At 43.9% G+C, this 23893-nt stretch overlaps 2 protein-coding genes across 4 annotated transcripts; one reads left to right on the top strand and one right to left on the bottom strand.

The window, feature by feature from the left end:
* Positions 1 to 1086: 1086 nt before the first annotated feature.
* tmem67 (transmembrane protein 67) lies at positions 1087 to 19933 on the bottom strand. Of its 2 annotated transcripts, none has more exons than XM_063485166.1 (28): positions 19710 to 19933; positions 10027 to 10115; positions 9826 to 9916; positions 9411 to 9510; positions 9020 to 9083; positions 8831 to 8902; positions 8654 to 8716; positions 8245 to 8399; positions 8048 to 8156; positions 7788 to 7874; positions 6425 to 6490; positions 6181 to 6334; positions 5698 to 5818; positions 5502 to 5607; positions 4966 to 5022; positions 4749 to 4847; positions 4561 to 4659; positions 4193 to 4279; positions 3981 to 4080; positions 3758 to 3897; positions 3523 to 3663; positions 3314 to 3394; positions 3114 to 3230; positions 2905 to 3021; positions 1890 to 1997; positions 1667 to 1769; positions 1437 to 1579; positions 1087 to 1354 (listed from the first exon to the last, which is right to left on the bottom strand). In XM_063485166.1, exons 1-28 carry the CDS (start codon positions 19912 to 19914, stop codon positions 1274 to 1276), a joined length of 2955 nt encoding a protein of 984 aa, XP_063341236.1. In that variant the 5' UTR covers positions 19915 to 19933; the 3' UTR covers positions 1087 to 1273. The 2 variants fall into 2 exon arrangements, with proteins under 2 accessions (XP_063341236.1, XP_063341237.1); XM_063485167.1 differs by lacking the exon at positions 19710 to 19933 and adding an exon at positions 13987 to 14170.
* Positions 17200 to 23777, top strand: rbm12ba (RNA binding motif protein 12Ba). 2 transcript variants are annotated; one of them, XM_063485169.1, is made up of 2 exons: positions 17200 to 17444; positions 21713 to 23777. In XM_063485169.1, the coding sequence occupies exon 2, from the start codon at positions 21747 to 21749 to the stop codon at positions 23460 to 23462; it is 1716 nt and encodes a 571-aa protein (XP_063341239.1). In that variant the 5' UTR covers positions 17200 to 17444; positions 21713 to 21746; the 3' UTR covers positions 23463 to 23777. The 2 variants fall into 2 exon arrangements, with proteins under 2 accessions (XP_063341239.1, XP_063341238.1); XM_063485168.1 differs by lacking the exon at positions 17200 to 17444 and adding an exon at positions 21416 to 21520.
* The last annotated feature ends 116 nt before the right edge of the window (positions 23778 to 23893 follow it).

Here is a 23893-nt window from a genome sequence, read left to right as displayed (position 1 = left end):
AAATAACCACACGTTATGACCAAGGTATGCAGACGAGGATCTTTGAATCCACGGTAGGTTGAAACTTGAAGCAGATGGGCTATCTTGGTTGGGCTATGGATGGATTTAAATTTGATGTCAGCAAGATGTTTTTAAAAAAATAGGATGTGGTCTATTTATCACTGCACTGCAATGCTTCTTCTTTTAACAACACTTTGTGTATTAATGAGCCCAGTTTCTGTAGTATTGAAAGAAAATTATTAATATTTTTTCTTGATTTTAGCAGCTTGGAGGTGTTCTAATGTCTTCACAAGTCTGGAATCCAGGCAGGCCAGTTTAGTCAGTTAACCTGTGGAACCACAATATTGTAAATCATGCAGTGCAGTTAAGCATTACCTTGCTGAAACATTTCCCAAATTTTTTTTCAATGCACCAAACCTCTTTGCAGGAGTTACACCGTTCATCATTGATGGTGTCTTCACAGATGTAACCACACCATGTGTACTAATGCAATACCATGCCATGGTAGCATGAACAGTGCACTGGTAGCGAGCCGGATTTGGAATATGCAACAGCAAAAAGCAACGAGAACATTCCCCACTATGCCTGAGGTAACAGAGCCAGAAGTATTTCAGTAAAAGGCACACAGTCAAGAAAGAAAACCAAGACAGAGAGAAATAAAAATAAAAGATTATAACATTTTCATGCTGGCCAGTGTTTTTCTGCTTCAGTCAGGAACTTTCCTCTATACAATTAAAATTCTGTTTGGATTTACATATATATAAACAAAATAATACAACACCCCCCCCCTCCCCCCCACAAACATATATTTCTTATGGAATAAAATAAGCACACTGATTTTTTAAATCTATGAGCATGTTTGATTCATCTAAAATCCAATGGTGACATGTAATAGTCTCGCTTACTGTCAACGAGAATCCACCAACATACCCAGAGATGTTAAATATATTGTGTTATAAATAATATTGGGTTCATAAGAATATAAGCATGTACATCATCCTTTGTTTATATAGCTACTGGATACGCTACTATTCTTTACCTAAAAAATAAAATAAAATTTAATAAAAAAATGTCAGAACAAGATGATTTTCATGTCATAAAAAACATTTAATCAATACAAAAACATCAAAAATATGTCAAAAAATTTGAATATTTACATCAAAATCAGCAGTGAAAACCACCACCAAAAAGGACAGAATCTGTAAACAGTAAATATCTGTGAAAGAAATGCAGCTAATTAACAAAGATGATATCAACTATTTAGCAACAAATTTTAAATTAGGAACCTCTCATCCACCAGAGTCTTGTTGGCAAGGTTCTTCCTTCCAAAACTGTTACGCAAAAAGCGAAATATCTGTAAAGAACGAGAAGGTTGATTACTGCGAGTACTTTTTAGGCGGTGCTGAGAACATGCAGTACGGACAACAAATACTGACCACTTGCTGCACGTATGTAAGCACAGCTGCAAGCACAAAGCTCTGGGATCCAAGGTCGACGACACAGAAGAACAAGGTGTCAAAGATCAGCAGTGTGGCCTCGTTTCCATAATACAGCACGTTACTGAAGGTGTGCGCCTCATCTGCCACGAGAAGTGCAAACAGACATCATGTACACACACGTAGGCAGAGACAAACAAACTGAAATGTACTCTGGCCCAGACCATCACCATTGTAAAAGATGCTCTTCTCAGTGGGTTCAAGAAACTCCATCCCTATGACACTCTCAAACATCAGCTTGTCCTTCACTATGTAGTCCATGTCAGAGTGGGCCTTTTCAAATGATACGACATAAGACAGAAATAAGCAAACTGTTCTAACAGAATCAGGTCAGATCAAACTCTGCTGCTTTTAGTTTGCTGAGTGAGTTTATTCTTGAGTGTTTGTACTAACATGGTCAATAACAGATCCCAGGAAGTGGTTCATGGCCTGGTAAGCTTTGAAGTGCGGCTCGAGCGAGCTGAGCGTGGATGCGTCTGTTAGTCGTGATGGCTGGTTCCTCTGGAGGACAGGACACAATCAACTCCTTTAAAGGCACTTATGAATAAAAGTTACCAAACTGATAAAAGCTCTGAGAAAAAAAAAACAAGAAAACCACTGCTTTGACTTCATATCCAAAATGTTTATGAGTTGTACTGCAAAGAAATCACCTGAAGCTAAAATTAGTCCGTGTGATAGTTTAGTGCAACACCACAGACAGTATAAAACATGGGTGTAGCTACCGTGATGTCGCCCACTTGTTTGGGGAGTCCTGTTGCCATCTTGGTGTTTTGAAACCAAATGTGGCGAGTGGGGATGGGTCTGACTAATAAATCTGATGCTCATTGGTTAACGACTTGTCATTTTCAGCTCACTGTCAATGCTAAAACACCCTTCCTGAAACTTAGAATGACTCAAAGATACAAAACACACTGAATGTTTTAGTCAGTATGACCTGAAGTCAGTGACTGAGACCTTAACAGTGAACAGGAAAGTGTTTAGGGAGATTTGGACAGAGGGTCTATTTTACATGAACTTTTTACAACCACATCTGTCACCCCCTGGTGGCCTTAAAAAAGAATGCAAGCTTAAAGTACTTCTGTGTTGGCTTCACTTTTAAACCCCGGGAACCACATTTTATATGATTTATGTAATACCAATTTCTACTACAAGACTGTGCAGTGATATCTGTGATGCAAAGAAAAGAAGCCAAATAAAAGTAAACATCAGAGCAGCTTTTCCATGGCTGTCTGTCATTACTGGTAGAGTACATATGTTTAACAAGTTCCGTTCAGACAACTGCTTTAAACACTTTTCTTCTCTCTTATTAGAGGGCTGGGCAGCTGTACTGATCAGTCTGCTGACAAACAGTACCATTAAACAGAACATTCATAGCTGAGGTGCACACATGACTGTGGTCAGGACTTACCCTGCTGATTGATTCCTGTATTCTTTTATAGTGCACCCCCAGACGGCTGGTAAGAGACACCTGAAAGGTCTGGACTTCTGTGTTGGGGAGTAAACCCCTCTGAGCACACAGTGACTCCTTAAAAAAAAAAAAAAAAAAAAAAAAAAAATTCACGTAAGTCAGCTGAAAAACTAGTGAGAAGTAGACTAAAAGCCTATTGGGGCACATACGGCTTCTCTTCTCAAATTGTTGTTCATTTCCTCCATGTTTGTATCTGCATGTCCATGAACCGAACGGCCATGAATGTAGTACCCAAAGCAGCGATATGATAAGATAAACACAGAAATCTGCACGGAAACAAACACAAAAAAATGTTTATCCAGGCCATGAAGACAGAAAAAAATGGCTTCATGTAATGCACGCTACTTACATTACTGACTGAGCAGAGATCTACAAACTGACGGATTTTGTTCTCCACAAAGTGTGCATAAAACACAGTGAAGAAAATCACCTGTAGGGTTTAAATGACATCTTTTAAGGGGTTCAAAGGGGTACATTTCACTGATATCTTAGGAAAGATCGAGGTGAGAATGGATGTGAAGGAAAGAAAAGTTAAGTGAGCAAATGGAGGCTGTGCACCTGCAGAAGTCCAATGCAGAGCCACAGCGTGGCTGCCACACCATAGCGCAGTGTCAGGCTGTATGAGGGGGTGTATTCTTCGGGAGATCGCTGTAAATTTGACCAGGGGTCCCTCAAGGCCAGGTTCGAGAAGCCCAGCACCTAGATAAGGCAGGATGGCATGTCAGCAACAAGAATTTGAGATGTAGCAAAAGCTGCAAAATGAACTAAGGGTCCATAATTGTGGGAGATGTACCTCAAGGAAGAAAAGCACAGTCATGATCTGAAAAGTCGGACTGATCTTTCGGATTGTCTGAATCTCGTTCCATTCATTGGCCACAAAGTAAGTCCTCCAGATGCTGACCGGCGAGGTGCCATGTTTTGATTCGCCACTCACTGAAACAGTAGTCAATGTGGAGAATTATTTTAAGCAACTAGTCATTTACCACTTATGAAGCTAAAAGTAAGCATGTTGATACCTGGCACAGATCTGTTAGTTTTAGTTCGTGGTTTCTCCCAGTCAATGAGAAATATATCAACCGTCACCTGCAGGACTAGCTTATGGAGAAACTGGACAGCCTGGATACAATCAAACCAAATAACACATTTTCAGCATTCCAGGTTGAAGCCTACCATCTAGCTTTCAGCAAGGATACTGCTCATTGTTATATCTGCTCAGCTGGTGTCTAACCTTTAGAGCAAAGGCGCAGCCGATGTATGTCACAAACCGCTCCTCCTGAGCCGGCAGTGGTAACAGGACTGACACAAACTGTTGGGCCTAAGCAGACACAGACACAAATAAGTACCAGAAAGCAGCCAGCAATCACTACGTCTAAATATTAACAGTGCTGATAAGGAAAGGTAGAGGAGGAAAAAGACTCGCCTTTAATGTCTAAAGATTGGAGAGAAGAAAAGAACAGCTGTTAAAAGCCATGCAAAAAGACTGAAGTGGAAAAAAAACTAGAGAAAGGAGACATTGACATTCATATTAAAGAGCTCACAAGAATATAAAATAATCCTATAAAAGAAAGACCTGCTGTTTAAGGGAATGAGACATACCTTGTAAAAGATAAGCCAGTAGAGTCCAGTTCCCACAGTGACAGCAAAGAAAACATTGGCCAGGTCACCAGCATAAAACAACAGAAACTTCACCATCGTCTGAAGCAAGACAGGAGAAACCAACATTACTTCATGTGGTTACAGCAACAGATAGTTCTGAAGTACATTAAACTATAAAGGCACAGTACCTCCAGATCAATGAGGGAAGATGCAATCCTCCTCTTCCAGCTGATGGTCTTCAGCAGGGAGTAGAGCACGGCCACCCCACCCAACACACCCAGAGCAATCTAAGCACAAAAAAAAAAAATCAGAGTTGATCCTGCATCACTTTGTGCTGTAACAGCAGCCGCGTACAAGAACTCCTCCCCTGTGTTTCATCAACATTTCTTTCAAACTTTTACTCACATCTGTCTTTAAGCGAGCCTCACTCTGATCCATCTCATACTCTACAGCAAAGGTTGTCTAGAAGAACACAAATTAATTCAGTGCAAACACTCAAAAACTTGCTTTGAGATTGTTAGGTTTAATGTATGTGTTGTAGGTTGCCATTTAAAAAGCTAGAATGCTTCTGTTTGCTATCTAGGTAACCCACGCATATGACTACATGCACGACCTTGATAAGGAGAACAAGCAGCCTTGAGAAGAACAGATTCTACCGACAACAATCTGGGAGAGCTGCACTCCCATCATATAACCACACATTGTATAACCATGCTTGCACAGCACAATCACACTTTGTAACCAGTTATAGTAATTTCTCATAGGTAATACAGCAACAAGTTTTATGAATATTCATGTGTGTAACCAATAAAAACAACCTGCAGGGGGAAACTTAACAACTGAGATCAAGGAATTAGGTGTAATCGTCAAAATTAAGCTTTAAACTGAAGCATAATGACGTCGGAGGTCCTCAACAATGTGCGAGTGTGCGACACACTCACAGCCACAGTTTGAGTGTTGAGATCCGTGATGAGAACATCTGTGTAGGTCACAGTCATTAGAGGGGGGAACACCTTCCCTTCCTGGGTTCGTGGAACCAACTGAAACCTATCAAACACGTCTCATCAATACCAGCAAAGCCATCAGTAAGAACTCATAAAAAACATGAGTTTCCTCATTTCCACAGCGGGAGCCTACCTTATTTTAACACTGCTGGCTACACGGATGGCTTTAGGCTGAGAACTTGTGCTCTTTTCTCTTCCGCTCAGGGTGTCGACGAGAAACATTCGTCGAGACAAGTACCAGTTGTTCATGCTCTCTGTATAAAAACAAAATCATTTTTCAAAGGAATGCAAGCAAAAACACACTTATAGCTGTGAAAAAGTATTTACCCCCCTCCTTCTTATTTTTTGGTTGCATATTTGTCACACTTACATGTTTGAGGTCATCAAACAAATTTTAATCAGAAGAAGATAACCTGAGTAAACACAAAATAATTCTGACACAGTGCCAGGTAAGGTTGGATAGCTTTTTTTCCCCTTTAATAAACCATCATTTAAAAACTTCATTTTGTATTTACTCTGTCTACCTTTGTTTGATTAAATTTTGTTTGATTATTGGAAACATGTAAGTGTTTGTGGGGGGCAAATGCTTTTTCACAACAGTCTATATAAATCCAACCTTGGTTGATGAATCGTCCATTGTATTGCTGGTTCTGGATCAGTGTGGGCAGGGGTAGAAGTTTTGTGTTTTCTCCTCCACCGAGGTCCAGGAAGACGTCATAGAACAAGGGTTCGGGGTGGGTGGCAAACAGCTGTGCTACTGAGAGAACACACTGCGCGCACACAGACAGCTTATATTACCACTCAGCATTTTAGAGAGCATGTATTCTTTCTCTGAGTCAAGTGAAATAAAAGAAACTCACACTTTCTTTGTAAGCTGTCCCAAAGCTGAAGGCTGCTGCCCGTTTGGTTTTTGGCTGTGGACAAAGCTAAAAGAGCGAGGAGAGGAAGAAGACAACATGCTTAACACGGAAAAACTCCAACTCTTTTAATTAGGTGGGAATCACAGAATAAGTTAACATACTTATACTTCGGAATACTTCATGTAAAGGATAACATCATGACACAGTGATTCTGTTACACTCGATACATTGCAAGACAATAATCTGCAATACAATTAGACATCTTTACAGATAAACAAAAACTAAAAGGGGAATCTCCAAAAGTTGAATCTGTTCATCTGGACGTAGCGTTTTGTGGGAGAAACGTTTCGTCACTCATCCAAGTGACTTCTTCAGTCTCAGCTGACTGCAGGTTTCCCCAAATCTTATAAACAGTATATTTGCATAATGACTGAAACCAGCCCAGTGAAGGAACAATGGGCTGGGAGGTCAGTTCCTTAATCATAATTATGCAAATTCTCATGACCATTGATCAACAACCACTGACCAAAACCCACTGATCAATGGCCATGAGTACCATTCACAGAGAGTTGGGGAATGGCTGCAATCACAGCATTGTAAGATGGCGAAAGATGTACCCTTAGGCCCCCTCCTCGATTCAGAGATGGTCTTTCCCTTTTCACGTAAATGGCCTCCTTGACTCCGCGTTCAAACCAGCGTTCCTCCCTGTCCAAGAATTGAGAATTTGCATAATTATGATTAAGGAACTGACCTCCCAGCCCATTGTTCCTTTACTGGGCTGGTTTCAGTCATTATGCAAATGTACTGTTTATAAGATTTGGGGAAACCTGCAGTCAGCTGAGACTGAAGAAGTCACTTGGATGAGTGACGAAACGTTTCTCCCACAAAACGCTACGTCCAGATGAACAGAATCAACTTTTGGAGATTTACTTTCCTGGATGATTGAGAATGCATCAAGACGTTTTAAAAGGGGAATATTCACGGTTTCGTTTTCTTATTAGTAATAAACTCACAAAATGTCCCAATTTACAATTACAATTTACATTCACTGGACACTTTAAACAGTCTTAATTCTTCATGGCACAGATTCAACAAGGTGCTGGAATCATCCCGCAGAGATTTTGGTCCATATTGACATGATAGCATCGCACAGTTGCTGCAAATTTATTGGCTGATAATACATGATGTGAATCTCCGGTTCCACCACATCCCAAAAGCGCTCTACTGGATTGAGATCTGGTGATTGTGGAGGCCATTTGAGTACAGTGAGTTCACTGTACTCATTTGGCTCTTAAACAGCCTCTGCAAATAAGTCTAATTTTCTAAGGGGCTGTGCTGTAGAGTAGTATTCAGTAGGTTTTACCTGCAGATTTTGTCCTCCTGCTTGCTCCCATCTGAGGAACTCTCCTCTGACATTGTAGACAGCAGCAAGCAGTCTAAAGTCTGTGTTCTGACAAAAAACACACACAACAAAAATGTCAATTAAAAGAACATTTAGCTTTTTAATTTTACATCTCAATTTAAGGTGCCAAGAAATGTTTATGTACCTCTATCACTTTCTCTCACAGTTCTTTTTATTACTATTCTGTTTTAATTTGAAGTGGCTTAAAGTCACTCACTTACCTTGTTTTTACCTCTGAAGCTAAACCCAATTGGAACAGGATCAGTCTGAAGCACGCGACTGGCAAGTCCTGGTTCATCCCCGTAATAAAGCCACGGCATTTTAGCTCTCCTGAAGAGTTGTGAGCATTCACTCATGGTAAACTACAACAGGATTCATTCATGTTTACGGAAAGGTCACATAATTTATACATGATTACCAGTAAGAAATGCCTTGGGTTGAGCTCAAAGCAGCCATGGATCTGAAGATGGTGTTGAAGAGTCCACAGGCATCTGTAGATGCACTGCTGAAAGAGTGCATGTTCATCACACACATGTTTCCAAGAGCCTGACACGCCGTCAGGTTGGAGAAGCCCTGTAGGAACACCACTTGTTTACACAGCACTGCTAAATACATCAGAATAATACCAGCACACAGCACTTGTAACAAAGCACATTACACATATTTTAAAAGCCACCTCAGGGGTTGGCTTTAAAAAAATCTAATGACTTGGGACAAGTGACATAGTAGGGACATTGTTTATGACAATTTTGGAATGTGACTTAAACTTGCTTCCCATGATTTTAGATAAAGAATTACTTATAAAATACATAAGGTCTTGGATTTACAAGGCAAGCTGAGGAAGAGGAGTAGAGGTTTTCCAGGAACCAGGCTGACTGGACACTGATCTTCTGCAAGGGGAAAAACAGATCAGAGTTTCAAAAAAAAAAAAAAAAAAAGACAAAGAAAGAAAGAAAAAAAACCATCAAAAAATTTACCAAGAAATCAGAGAGAAGGAGACTCACCAACTGAGAATAAGTGACAGTGGGATTGACATTGGTGGAGAGGATACCAGGAGGGAAACATAAACCTCCTCCCTGGGGAGAGAGAAAAAAATAAATCACAAAACAATCACAGATGAAATCCCAGAGCCTCTTAATTTAATGATGTGGGATATTTGAGATGTTAAAAGGGTCAAGATTGTCTGGACTCACCGGGACGTTAGGAGATTTACATGCACAAGAGGTATTAACGTAGGCAGCCAGACATCTCTCACACCTAGAAGGCAATTTTAGGTATCACTCCATTTCTCACATACCATACAAACAAGATCTGCAGTCAAGGCAGACTTTACTACAACTCAGGCAGAACTAGCAGGAGTAAAAAAAATGTCTGTGCATACAAAAAAACCGCTACGTCCAGATAAACAGAATCATCTTTTTGGGATCAATATTTGACATTTTAAAATCTGTAATGCTGCCTTTCTACGCCACAGTGGAACAGTGAAATCATCCGTTTCGTTCAAAGTACAGTCTCTGAACGAAATGAGATTGTACTTAATTAATCTCTTCAAATATGCAGATTTTATTCAGACAAAATATGTACCTGTCTCCATTCCTGTTTGGTACTGACAAAGCAGGACTGTCTTCATCGCATGTTTCACACCTGGCCTCTTCCAAGAGGGTTCCATTGAGATCTCTTTCCACTGAAAAACAAAAACAGGCGACACTCAACCTTTCATGCAGCAAATGCACAATTATTACGCTTTTTCATTCAATTTACCAACTGCTTATTAGTTTGAGAGGGAGATTCCCTCTGCACAGGTTGCCAACACAGGGTCACAGACAACCATGCGCATTCACATTTCATGTGTTCAGGCTGTGCGATGAAGCTGGAGAGAGCTCACACAAGCACAGTAAGAACACACAAACTCCACACAGATTCAAACCCAGTACCTTCTTCTATGACAGTACCAACCACTGTACCACTGTGTACTGCATTCCTATTAACAGTGACTCACCCAGGACATCACCAGGGGGGCACTGGCACTTTCCGTCATTACTGAGGCTGCCTGGACAGCGAATACAACCAAACCCATCTTTTGTGACGCCCTGTAAACAAAAACAGAGAACACTGTAAGAGCTCACATAACCTAAGATACAAACTATCTTACATGAAATAAATTTAAAAAAAGGAAAAAAAAGTGAAAGACTATACGTACCGGTTTGTTTGGGAGACATTTCTCACAAGAAATGGACGCTTTATCAGTGGTAACAGTTTTGTATCCACTCTGGCAGACACAGCTCAGTCCTGAAAACAGTAAGAAACCCAATTTAAACTTTGAGGGAACACTGGATATGTTGCGTAGCTTTCAGCTCAGAGATATTAATGCAATGACAACCCCTCCAAAATGTTTTAAACAATGTTTTAACAGTGTTTTCATGTGGTGTTTATGCTGTGTTTTGGTTTTTTTTTGCCATTTTACTTGTATACACTGAGAGCCACATTTAAGGCAAACTTCTACTGCTTTGAAATGGACAGTTTCTGATTCTGAAACCTCAGGCTCTCGTTCTTTGCTAGTAGTAATAAAAATACTAGATGTAAAGAGAGGGTGCAACAAAAGAATAACCAGCGAAATGCTACATACAAAAAGTCATCATCACATTGCTCTTTAGCGGTGTTAGAGAGGCAAACTAAATGGTGGAGGACATACTCGTGTCTCCTCTTGAAGGTGAACTGTGTTCAAGCAAAATGATCTGAATTTTATACGGGTTTTTTTTTTTACAAGTAAAGACCAAGCGAGGAAGTGGCCCTGCCACAATGTGTCACAAAACAATGACAGGCACACATCCTCCTTGATTGACAGGTTTAGTTGCATGTATCTCATGTTCTTCAGTCTTTTTTTGTGTTTTTGTTCTTTCTAAAGGAATTGCTTCTGCAGTTTCTGCAAACAGAATAAAGATCAAGTACACAGGATACAGGATGTGATTTCACAAGCTTTGATCTACACATCCTCTACACATCCTCTACCGAGTTTTCTTTTTTTTTTAATGAAAAAAAAAAGGGGATAACATTTATCTTCCTCTTTGTTGCACTGTTTGTTGGCTTTGAAAGTGATGGCATAACGAATAGTTATGTCTATAACTTCTGTTCCCTGAAGGAGAGGAACGAGGTACAACACATAAGTATGGGATATCACGCCCTCGCGTGTCCTGGCTGAAGAAACCTTTATTCACGCCTTTAAGGCAGATGACGTGTGATGACACGCGCACGGCCCCGCCCGCACATATAGCCGCTGTCATCACAGTCATCCCTCAGTTCGATAGCCGCTCTTCACCGAGCCAACTGCTCAGTGGGGCCACCCTGTGTTGTACCTCGTTCCTCTCCTTCAGGGAACAGAAGTTATAGACATAACTATTCGTTCCCTTTCAGTCGATTCACTCGGTACAACACATAAGTATGGGACATATATACACGCCCCGCAGAGCAGCCACCGAACCGGAATGGGACCACCACATCCTTAGTGAGTGGTAGACCCAGCAGAAAGGACAGCATGAGCCACCGAAGGGGCTGTAACGTCCAACCGATAAAACCGCACAAAAGTGTGCGGCGATGCCCAACTAGCTGCTGCACAAATATCAGCTACAGGCACCCCTCTAAAAAGAGCCCATGAGGTCGCCATCCCCCTGGTGGAATGAGCTCCCACCCCGTGGGGCAACGCAAGACCTCTGGTGCCGTATGCCAGTGAGATAGCTTCTATAATCCAGTGGGACAGCCTCTGTTTGGACAGAGCTCTACCTCTATTTGGATTAGCGAAGCAGACAAACAGCTGGTCACATAAACGCACATCCTGAGTGCGCTCAATGTAGGTGCGTAGCACAAGCACTGGACAAAGAGAATGCATCCTCCTCTGCTCCTCAGATTCAAAAGGAGGGGAGCAAAAGCTCAGCAACTCAAACTCCATTGAGCTATAAGATGCAGGCATGATCTTGGGAAAATAGGCAGCATTTGGACGCAATACGACCTTGTGGCCATCAGGAGAAAACTGTGTGCAGGCGGGATGCACAGACAGCGCATGAAGGTCACCCACTCGCTTCGCTGAAGCCAAAGCGAGAAGTAATGCGGTCTTATATGAAAGAAATTTCATATCCACAGACTCAATGGGTTCAAACGGGGGGCTACAAAGGGCCTCCAGCACCAAAGACAAGTCCCAAGCAGGGACACTGGACTTAAGCATGGGCCTCAGCCGGCGAACCCCTTTCAGAAAACGTATGGCGAGGGGATGAGCACCTGGTGTCACCCCGTCAAAGCCAATATGACAAGCAGATATAGCTGCTAAATAAACCTTGATTGTCGAAAACGAAAGGCCTTTATCCAGCAGCTCCTGCAGGAATGTCAAAACATCCACAATAGAGCACTGAAATGGGAGAGTATGGCGGTCCTGGCACCATTGCTCGAAGGCTCGCCATTTGTAAGCGTACAAGCCTCTAGTAGATGAGGCTCTAGCGCTCTGAATTGTCGCTATCACACTAGGTGGCAAACCCTTAGCAACCAAGTTTAACCTCTCAGCAGGTAAGCATGAAGGCGCCACAGATCCGGGCGCGGATGAAACACTTCTCCTCCCGCCTGAGAGAGGAGATCCCTGCGGAGAGGAAGCTGCCAAGGACTCGCTGCTAGCAGGCTGATTATCTCTGCATACCACGACCTCGCGGGCCACCAGGATCAGAGAGAGGGAATGCCGACGCACCCTCTCTAGAACTGGAGATATCATTTCCACTGGGGGAAATGCATACAGGAGCACGTCTGGCCATTGGTGCGCAAGCGCGTCCAAGCCCAAGGGTGCATCGTGGTCGATTATGGAGAAGTACAGGGGGCAGTGAGTATTTACCCTGGAAGCAAAAAGATCTATTTGCGCCTCGCCAAATAGATCCCAAATCTGAGCCACTATTGAAGGGTGTAACCTCCATTCTCTCACCAGAGGACCCCCCCTGGAGAGAAGGTCCGGCCCCAGGTTCAGGTGGCCCGGGACATGGGTGGCTCTTAGAGCCAGAAAATGAACACTGCACCATAACAGCAGAGAGCGAGACAGCTGCAACAGGGGAAGAGAGCGTGTTCCTCCCTGCCTGTTTATGTAAGACACCACTGTTGAATTGTCCGTCCTGACTAAGACATGCTGGCCCTGCAGGACTGGACGGAAATGCTTTAGAGCTAAGAACACTGCTAACAGCTCTAAGTGGTTGATGTGCAGCTGGCGCTGAGCTGCGAACCAGATCCCTCTCACTGACGCACCCTCGCACAGCGCTCCCCACCCTCTTAGGGAAGCATCTGTGGACACCACCTTGCGAAACAACACCCTCCCAATCCGAGAGCCCTGATGCAGCAGCCTGGGCTCCCTCCAAGGACAGAGCTAGCATGCAAGACGCGGTTACCGGCAGCCTCCTCCGGAGGTGACGCGAAGCACACAAACGGTGAGAGAGAGTCCAGCGTTGAAACGCCCTCATTTTTAACAGTCCAAGTGGCACTACGGCGATCATAGATGCCATCATGCCCAACAAGCGCAATATCGTCTGGAAACGCAGTCTGCGTCCCAGCTGAAACTGAGCGAGGCAGCGATGAAACGCGGCCACTCTGTGCTCCGACAAACGTGCGCGGCTGGAAAGAGAGCATATTTCCAGACCGAGAAAAGTAATCTGTTGACTCGGGATTAGCGAGCTCTTTTGAAAGTTCACAGAGAACCCCAGTGTCTGAATGTGTGACAGAACCAGCGACAGCTGTGTCTCCGCCTGCTCTCTGGAGCAAGCTACGAGAGCCCAGTCGTCTAGGTAGGCTAAGATGCGGATGCCTCTCTCTCTGAGGGGCGCTAGCGCTGCCTCGGCACATTTCGTAAAGGTGCGGGGAGCGAGCGACAGCCCGAACGGCAGCACTAGGTATTCGTAGGCTACGCCCTCGAATGCAAACCTCAGAAACTGCCTGTGTTTCGGGTGTATAGCGACATGAAAATAAGCATCTGTTAGATCGATTGTCGCAAACCAATCTCTCGGGCCGACTGCATTCAAGAGCTGTCTGAGTGTTAGCATCTTGAACCTGTACGTTCGTAGATACGTGTTCAAGACTCGCAGGTCGAGGATGGGACGAAGCCCTCCCCTTTTTTCCGGAACGACAAAATAACGGCTGTACCAACCTTTGTCTGTCTCCGAAGCGGGGACCACTCGTATTGCTCTTTTCTGCAATAGCGCCTGTATTTCCTCTCTGAGTATCATGGCTGCCTCGGTGTTGACAGTCGTGTTTACGACTCTTTGGAAACGAGGCGGCTTGACCCGGAACTGCAACCGGTAACCCATGGCAACGGTTTGCAGCACCCACGGAGAGGGGGCGCAAGCGCGCCACTGAGGGAAGTGAGCAGCCAGCCGGCTAACCTGCAGCACCGTCGGCGGGGCGTCGTCGCCCCCCAGTGTGTCTGCAGGGAACTGCATCACCTGCCTGACCTGGCTCATTTTGCCTGCAGGCTGAGCATTTGTGATTGTTTGAGAATAAACAACACTCTTTATTGATTGTAACATGGAAACATGTACATTCATACATTTTGTTGGATGCACCTTTTCTGGGGCACAACAATGAAAAACAGCGGGAACACTCGATGTGGTCACTTGAACATTTAACACACCTGAACAGGGAGTTACCTGAGGCAATTTGTGTGCAGGGGTTTTGTGCTTGGGAGACGGTGATAGGAAAGTGCAGCGCCTTCTGGGGCTGACAACCTGAACAGAACTTAAGCGGCACCTCTTGTGCGGCAACAGAGGGGTAAAAACAGCGTCTCCCTGCTGCTGGACCCCTTCTCGACTCGAAACCACAGCTAGGAGGGCTGAGGCTTCTTCCTCCTTGGCGTCGGGTCCCGTCGGGGGCCCGAGGGTGGGCCTTTGCTCCAGGCCGACTGGCGTGGAGCTCGGGCCGGAGGACGTGCTCTCGCCGGCGGCACACACACTCCAGCAGTGGGCGCCGGTCTCTTGCCAGTCGTCAGAGGAGCGGCGGGCCTGTGAGAGCTAGCTGCGGGCTTGGGCTGGAGCTGACGTCTGGGGATGATGTCGCGCAGAGCTTCCGTCTGCTTCTTCCTCAGATCGAATCTAGCCTGAATGGCTTCAAGTGAATGTCCGAATAACCCAGCCGCAGACACTGGTGCGTCCAGATACACAGCTCTGTCCCTATCCGGGACGTCGGAGAGGGTCAGCCACAGGTGCCTCTGCGCCACTACTGTCGAAGCCATCCCTCTGCCCAGGGAGAGCGCTGCACAGCGAGACGCACGGAGGATGATTCCGTGGTGACTCTGACCTCGTTAAGAAGAGGTGCCAGCGGGCTGTCATCAGGAACCAGCGATCCAAGCTCCGCCAGGCACATTGCCTGGTACGTCTGGAGCATGGTGACGGAGCTCATGGCGCGAGCAGTGCCGGCCTGAGCCCGATAAATCTTCTCCAGCTGCGAGGCAGAGAATCTGCAGTGCTTGGACGGCAGAGTTGCGGGGCCACCGACACCATGGTTATGGGACGGGGCCAGATAAGCAGCCAGAGACGGCTCCATAGGGGGTGGGTTAGCTAAGCCAGCCCCCTCGGCGCCGTCCAATTCCATGTACTGTCCATAGCCGGGCACAGTGACGCGGGTAGACAGAGGTTTGTCCCATGACGCTGTTAGCTCGCAGAGAAAGTCTGGGAACATGGGAAGGCAGTTTTTGGCCGTTGCGGGCTCCGGTGGGAGGAAAAAACCCGCGAACCGCGACGGCTTCCGAGCTGGTGGAGGAGAGGGCCAGTCCACCTGCAGCTTCTCAGCAGCACGGCGAAACACGGAGAAAAGAGAGGTGTCATCGTGGCCGACCGGCGCAGCAGCGGCGGCACACTGGGCCGACAATGAGCTCTCCTGCTCATCCTCCGACAAACCATGGATGTCCAGGCCGATGTCCAGCACGTCATCGTCTTCCTGGGGAGCGCTGGCGGGCTTCAACCCAGGCTGAAGCCCGTCAGCGCTCCTGCATGGTTCCGGCTCGTCATCGGCTAACCCGTCAACATATTCCATGTGGTCAGCCCAGCTAATCGCGGGGACATCGACCGGAAAATCCTCGTCTTCGGACTCGGACGAAGCCGGGGCTCCAGACTCGGAAAGGAGAGGGTCATGCCGTGCGACAGCCGAGCGTCCCAGCACTCTTTCCACAAACGTCATCCGTCTTTCCAGGGTCGAGCGCCGGAGCTGGCGACAAAACGCACAGGCTTCGGGCTCCGTCAACGCTCTCCTAGCGTGGACGATCCCCAGGCAGACAGGGCAGGCATCGTGCTGGTCGCTGTCGTGCAAAGAGAAACCGCATCCCTGAGGACAGGGGCGAACAGAAGATTTCTGCTTTGCTCGCTTCGGTTTGGAGTCCATTCCAAAACGCAAAGCGAAACGCTGCACAAGAAAAACTTGAAAATAGCGCTCCGCGGGCAGCCTACACACCAACTGGGCGGTGGAGGCTAACACCAACAGGGGCAGTTAAGCTAAGTTCAAGTTGGCAGACAACGGAGCTAACTAGCAGCAGCTAGCTAGCCCAACTCAGCAGAGGTGTTCTCAGCGAGGTGAAGAGCGTAAGAACTGAGGGATGACTGTGATGACAGCGGCTATATGTGCGGGCGGGGCCGTGCGCGTGTCATCACACGTCATCTGCCTTAAAGGCGTGAATAAAGGTTTCTTCAGCCAGGACACGCGAGGGCGTGATATCCCATACTTATGTGTTGTACCGAGTGAATCGACTGAAAGGGAACTGCACTGATGATAAGGAGGGGCAAACACACTCGGATGTGAAAAGATTAACCCTAACCACCCCGTCACTCACTGTATGAATCAGAAGTTAGAACCAAGTCCTTGATGCTGGATTCCTTTAAAAGCAGACAGTTTTCATAGTCTAGATAATCTGCTGTGGTCTAGTTCTCTGTTAATTTAAGTACTGTGCAAAAGTCTCGAGGGACCCCTCATTTCTTTATATTTTGCTTCCAAGGAGCCAGATCTTCTTGTAATGTTTTTTTAAAAGCTGCCTTGAACAATAGTTCTTCAGTTTTTCTCAGTGTAATCCTTACACCCAGCAATTTTAATATGATTCACATATGAATCATTCAATCATAAACCCCCCCCCCATCGAATGGTATTTCAGTCAGTGTTGTCAGAGATCTTGTGAAAATTGAAGGAATTCGGAACACAGAGAAATACCATCAGGTACAGCAACGTCATTAATTTATTTTCTGTGGTGCCTATAGCGGGAGACGAACCCAGACATGCCTGAAAGCAAGAGCCACATGTGAGCTACCGATGACAATTTTTAGTTAACAAAAACCTCCATGTTTTGCAAAAACAGGCAAGAAAACTGTCCCCACTAAAGCTGGAAACGACAAACTTGTTTCATCAAGTGAAGCAAAAAAAACCACTGCATGAGTACATAGAGGATGTGACGGCACAGGAGGAGGAGATACGAGCAGCTGGAGATGTGCGACACAAAGTAAACAAATTACTCAACCAAGTGCTGTAGCACTCGGTAGCTTCACTTCATATGACAGGAAGAGCAAACGGCGGGTGGAAATCACTGATTCGCAGCTGGTTACAAACTTGACACAGGATACAACATCCCAGGTAGAAAATATTTCTTCAGGTTTTAAATTTTAGTATATGATAACATCGTACAGCTCCTGGAGTTACACGGTTAAGTTACTTTTGTTATTGTTAAACTAAAGTGTTGGGCAATCGTGTAAAAAAGTGAAAGCACTACCCGTTATGCTCTTTTTCCTTCTTACATTTGATTTATGTGGTGACTCTATAATGCTGCTGCTACTGCTGCTGCTGGCACTTTGTGGGAAAAGATTCACACTTTCGGTTCAATGGTTTCAGTGTCTGATTTGGAAAAGGAGGGAATAAAACATTCAACATTTCTCATTGCTTCATCTTGACAAAGATGAAGCAGCAAACATCCAAAGAAGAGCTTTAAATGTCCTCAAAGAAGCTTGGAGAACGTTTGCTGAAGAGTACTTAAGACATTACAAGAACGTTGGTCTAAGAAAGTTCACGGTGTGATAAAGAATAAAGGTGATCATAATAAATATTGGCCTTCAAGCTGGTTAGAATTGAACAAACTCTGTTTTTGCCCTATCTGCAGTATTTTTATTTTGTGAAAGATTGAGAAACACCGTCAAAAGTGGAATAAAAGGACTTAACATCCAGTCTTTTTATGGTTAAAGTGATACAGAGTGCTAAAACAGAGTTTATCCATATGTAATTTTGCTAATAGGGAATCCTACTTAATTCTTTCTAGAACATAATCAAGAGTAAACCTGATCAATATGATGAATGAGAAAATGTGGTTTGAGTAATAAAATGGTTTTAATGCCTGACTTTTGCCTAGATTCTGGGCACATTGTTACAACTACGGTGTGTCCTTGTCTCTCTCTATGTGAGTTAGAGCACTAAGCGGGCAGCGTGTAAAAGACAGAGAAATGTGAGTCTCTGGTCCATCATGCATGATTTTGAATAAAAGAATTATACTGAGTAAGTTGCAATTGATAAACACAGAGTCATGAAGACAAAAGGTATATTCACATGTGACAGAGCTGAAAACAAGTAAAGCAGTTGAAGTGTCATGATATCATATGTAATTGAGCTAATGAGAAATCATGTTGGTGTACAACATAGAAAATGAGTATAAAAGAGGGCTCTTAGGAAGGTTGTTCTTCCTCTAGTTTCCTGCAATGGCTAGAGAAAATTAATCACTACATCTTTTCCCATTTGACAATACAAAAAAAACCAAACAACAAAAAACAAACAACAACAACAAAAAAACAACGAGGGTCACCTTTTCCACATATACATATATCATACACCCATAAAGTTTGGGGAAAGCATTAAATGAGCACAGGCACTTTCTGAAGTGTGCCCATCTGGGATCTAGGATCAAGTGTGCAACAGGATCTTTTATTTAAGACAGTTTAATTACAACTTAAAATGCTGGAGACAAAGTTAGTGAGGCAAGGCTGAGATGGTTTGGACAGAGGGTGGATAGTGGGTACAATTGACAAAGAATGCCAAATGTGGAGCCGCAGGGTAAGAGAAAAAGAAGAAGACCACAGAGGTTATTGATGGGAGAGGACATGCAGAGGATTGCTATATATAATCCAATCCATTATCCATTATTATTATTATTGGTGTGACAGAGGAGGATGCAGGGACACAGTGAGATGGCGGTAGATGATCTGCTTTGGTGAACCCTAAGGGGAGCAGCAAAAAAGAAAAAAGGAAAAAGAAGTACAACTAAAATGAAGATCTATATGTTACAAAAAAATTGAATTGGCAATAAAATTTCTTTATGATCAAAGTAATCCACAGTAGTTGAGAATACACAGCAAACGGTAACTGTGGGAAAACGGAGTGCTCATGTTAGAAGCCGTCATTAGTTTGAGAATTATACATTTATAAATGATAAAAGAGCCATCTATTTAGCTTCCTCTCAGATTATCACAAGTCAGAAGGCTTACAGCAAGCAGGACTCCTCTGAAAGCAGTGTTTGTGTCCTCCTGTGCTCTCCAAGCGCACCTGGCTGCTTTGTGCTCTTGTTTGAAATAATATTTTTTGCATGTGATCAGCTTTGTTCAGCATTACTTATATTTCAGCTCAAACCTGCTGTCTAACTTTACTTAACGTCAAGCAGACTCCGTGCATTCCTCTTTATCTCAGCAGCGTGCTAGCTCCTGAGCTCATTATTTTTGCACCGAGCACCCTAGCTTACTTTGGCTTCTTTGTGGTTAGACTTAAACTTTATTTGATTAAGGGTAAGACACTTTTATTTTCAAAGTGGCGTCGTTTGCTCGATTCCGGTGATGTGGTGTGATGATGGTGAAGTTAACCGACCTGTTGTGCTCCGCCGCTGATTTGGACCGCACCTCACACACGACAAACTCGAAATATCGAAAAACTCCTCCGCGCCGCAGTCTGATGGAGTCCTGAAGGGGATGGTGAACGGCTGGCACCGCAGGAGGTCGATGTACATTAAAATAAACAACGTTACAGGCACTTTGTGTCTGTTAACGACAAACGGTAGCGTCTCCGTCGCCATGGTAAACAACGTTCTTCCCTTTTTTACCCACAGTGCTTTTTGCGACGTAATGACGTAATGACGCAAATGAGTAAAAAAAAAAAAACACTTCCTGAAATAAAATAGTGAAATTAATTTAAAATATTTCTATATAAAATACCTTTTTTATTTTAGGGGAAATCAATTATTAATCTGACCATTATTTTGGCTCCATTAGAAATTCATAAAGTGGATTTTCTTCATATATGAGATGTAACTTTATTTTAATTTTATTGTAACTTCATTTAAAATTGTACTTACATGTAAATGTTTCGAATTCTGTCCAGTCCGATCCCTCCCAGTGAAAACGCTGACACCTTTAGCTCTAGTCTCCTGTCTTTTGTGGGTACAATAAATCATAGCAGGTCTGACTGCAGTCTTCTAAACCTTGCCACCTCCCCTTTCACACTTGCTGCTCCACTTCACCCTGTCTGGACGCCCTTCTTTACCTCTTCTTTACCTCTCTTGTGCACGGTCTGTTGCTTTGGATGGTTAACCCCAAGTATTTAAACTCAGCTTTGATTTTTTACACCTGCCTCCTACATTGTTCTAAATAATATAAAGTTACTTTCATCTGCTCCTTTATTCACAAGGGGCCACCACAGCGGGTAGTTTAAAATAAAATAAATACGGGTGTTTTCACCGATTTCACTGCAAATAGGCACATTGAAAACCTTCACTGCTTAAGGTACTGATAAACACAAGCTGAAGATTAACCAACTTTTCAGAAGAACAAGATTTTAGAAAATACACCTATTGCAAAGTAGTAATTACTTGTTTTTGTTTGGGTCATCAAGTATTTTTTTTTAACGTGTGAGTCATACAGGACTTTTGACAGGAAACATAATCTGCAGCTGCATCTTGCATTTCCACTTCCTTATACAAAGTACGTATTTTAATATATCGGCATAGACCTCAGGGGAGGAGGGACCGCACCACTTAGTGATCAAGTAAGATTTTAAAAATCTAAAGATTTAAGTGAAACGCTTTAAAACAGGAGAGCAGATTAGGAGATGCACCAGCCTTACAAAGAGAGTTCAGGGAAATAACTGAAACTTACTCATTTTCAGATTCATGACTGATCAATTCTTAGTTTAGGAAACCAACACTCAAGGTTTGTTTTTTTTCTAGCTTTTTATGGATAAATTACTAATTTTATTTAATCATTTGCACTTTAGTAATTTGCTGAAACCATTTTTGCTCTTATTTTATTTTATTTATTTTATAAAAAAAAAAAACCCAAAAAAATAACCCCCCCACACACACACATGGAAACGGGGATATGTTTAGGCTCACAGGACTTGATTGTGTTGAATCAACTAGGACACTGGAAAAAAGAGAGCTGAGGGCAATGTCATGCAGATTATTTTTGATGTACAGTGATGTACCAGTTCTCCAAGGAGTTACGCTCCCCTCCAGCAGGTGGCGGTAAGTCTATAAAAAGTCAACGGGGTAAGGGGTTAAGTGCGAGAGGCGGGACAAAAGAGATTTTAAGCATGGTTCCACGACTAAAAGTTTAGTCGGGTTTACAGCGGTGACAACGCCCGCCATGCCAGCTTTTAACGAGTATCTGTTGTGAGCAGCTGTGGTGAGTATTTGTTCGGATTTCAAGGAAAGAAGAAAACGTGTTTTTCCTCATTTTTCCTGCGCCTTCTCTTTTGCTTTCCACCAGCAGGACACGTGTTCTTACTGAATGTGCGTTTCGTGGTCGTATGCTAACACACAGCCCATATTTTGGCTCATTTCACCCGTTTTCCTTCTCTCTCACTTTTTTTTAAAGGTATCTCATAACTTGGTGACCTGGTAGCAACAAAATGACAATAATCCTGCGACTGGAAGGTCTGGATGCCAAGGCCGGTATTGAAGATATTCGGGCTTTCTTTGGCTCTGTGCGAATTCCTGATGGTGGAGTGTGCATTGTGGGAGGAAGGCTCCAAGAGGCCTTTATTGCATTCAACACAGAAAGAGAGGCCCAGCTGGCCATGCGGCAGACTGGAAATGTACTCAAAGGCTCTAAGGTGACTCTGCACATAAGCAAGATGGAAGAGCTGGAGCACAAATTAGAGACAGTTTTAAAGGAGAAGAAGAAAGCCTCCCACCATGCTGTTAGACTGCGACCACGTGCAGCTGTAAATCGCATGAGTTCAAATACGAGGCCTCGGGATAATACTGCAAGTCTTTCACCTTCTTCTACATACCCAGTTAGTCCTGCTAGTTCAAATCTATCTGTGAAGGTACAGAATGTTCATCCCAGTACTGCAGATGTACAGACTTCAGATGCACAATCTCTTGATCCCAGTGCAGCCTTTCTTCTTGGGATTTGTACTGTTCTCCAAGGTCTTCAGTCAACCCACCAAAGAGATGTCATCATCGCAGACAGTCCTGTTGCTGTAGGGAAAGAGGAGAGGACACCAGAACAAACTCTAAACTCACAGCCAGGCTACGTCAGGCTCTTTGGTCTGCCACCCTCAACCACAAAAGATGATATCTGCCATTTTTTCAGAGGGCTGACTGTACAGGAAGCCATAGTAAATGTGAGGTTGGGATTAAACCATGGCTGCCTTGTGAAGTTTGCTACAATGCAGGATGCATGTGCTGCTCTTAACTTTAACCAGCAATCACTGGGCCCCTTCTGCGTGGATGTTCGTGGAGCGTGTGAGAAGATATGGAATAGCGCGCTGCAGGAATGTGAGGATGCTGTTGATGTTGAGGAGATACAAGAACGCCACCAGTTCCCTCTTAAAGAAAGTGTAAACCACAGGCAAAAATCTGCTTCTGTACTGCGCCCCAAGAGGAAGTCCATCAACCAGCTGCTAACTAATGGACCAAAAAAGCTAAAAGTTGACAGTGAGTCAGGAACTCCAGCTGTGGAGTACATTGTTATGGTAAGCAATCTGCCCAAAACAATGACCAAGACTGAAATAAAAGAGTTGTTTGGATGTGCAACCATTCCACACAAAAATGTACTGCATCTGCTCGACAAAGAAGGCAACAGAACAGACACTGCTTTTCTCCTTTTTAATCGAACTGAAGATTTTGACTATGCAATGAATCTCACTGGCTGCCACGTAGGCTCCAATACTATTACGGTCTCATCAATCACAAAGGAGGCAATGAGAGAAAAGATGAGCAAAATGCATCTTAAAAGTCTCAAGCATCATCTAAAGCCCAAAGACCCAAGAACGAAACCAAATCTAAAGAGGAAATCTGGCCTAGTTGATGCCTCTGAGGGGTCACTGGGTGTGGACATGGGCCTGGAAGCTAAGACTTGCCTGTTTATAAGAAACATGCCGGCAGATGTGCAGAAAGATCAAATCAAAAGCCTTTTCAGCAAGTACAAAATAAAGATGGACAACATTGCGTTACTGCGTAACAGTGAGGGAAGTGGCATCGGTGAGGCCGTGATTCAGTTTAAGTCAAAGAAGCTTGCTGCGCTGGCTCAGAGGCTCCACGGGAAAGACTTTCTGGGGACGAAGGTGCTTCTGACGTGCATTACCATGAAGCAGATGGAGGACATCTTGGCAAAATAAGTTTGACAATTTTTAGACAGCGCTCTAATGTGGACACAGCCGTGCGAGACTGTTCAAAGCTTTATTCATTCATTTATTCATTCATTCAAGTTTTTGACCAGTTCTGTTTGTGGCAACATTTCTTGCATGAAACATAATTCTGCATTTCTAATACCTGCTTCCTGTTTGTAAATCATTTGTACTGTTTAAAATAAATCCTGAAATACTTTATTGGTTTATTTATTCACCAAATACACCTGCCAATGGAAAAATCCCTGTTGGATGGAAGATGGAACTTTCAGAACCTGCACCCAAGATGAAAAGAAACCAATCGAGCTAGTTATTTGTGTCCGATACTGCACAAGGAGGGTCTCAAATACAACTTCCTAACCTAGAGGATCCGTCAGCACCTGGAAATACTTTGATGGGGACATGAAATCAACCACAAACAT

This window comes from Pelmatolapia mariae, linkage group LG10_11 (genome assembly GCF_036321145.2).
Source record: "Pelmatolapia mariae isolate MD_Pm_ZW linkage group LG10_11, Pm_UMD_F_2, whole genome shotgun sequence".
NCBI classification, from domain to species: domain Eukaryota; kingdom Metazoa; phylum Chordata; class Actinopteri; order Cichliformes; family Cichlidae; genus Pelmatolapia; species Pelmatolapia mariae.
Note: the sequence above shows the minus strand (reverse complement) of the source record. Positions and strands in the feature narration are given on the sequence as shown.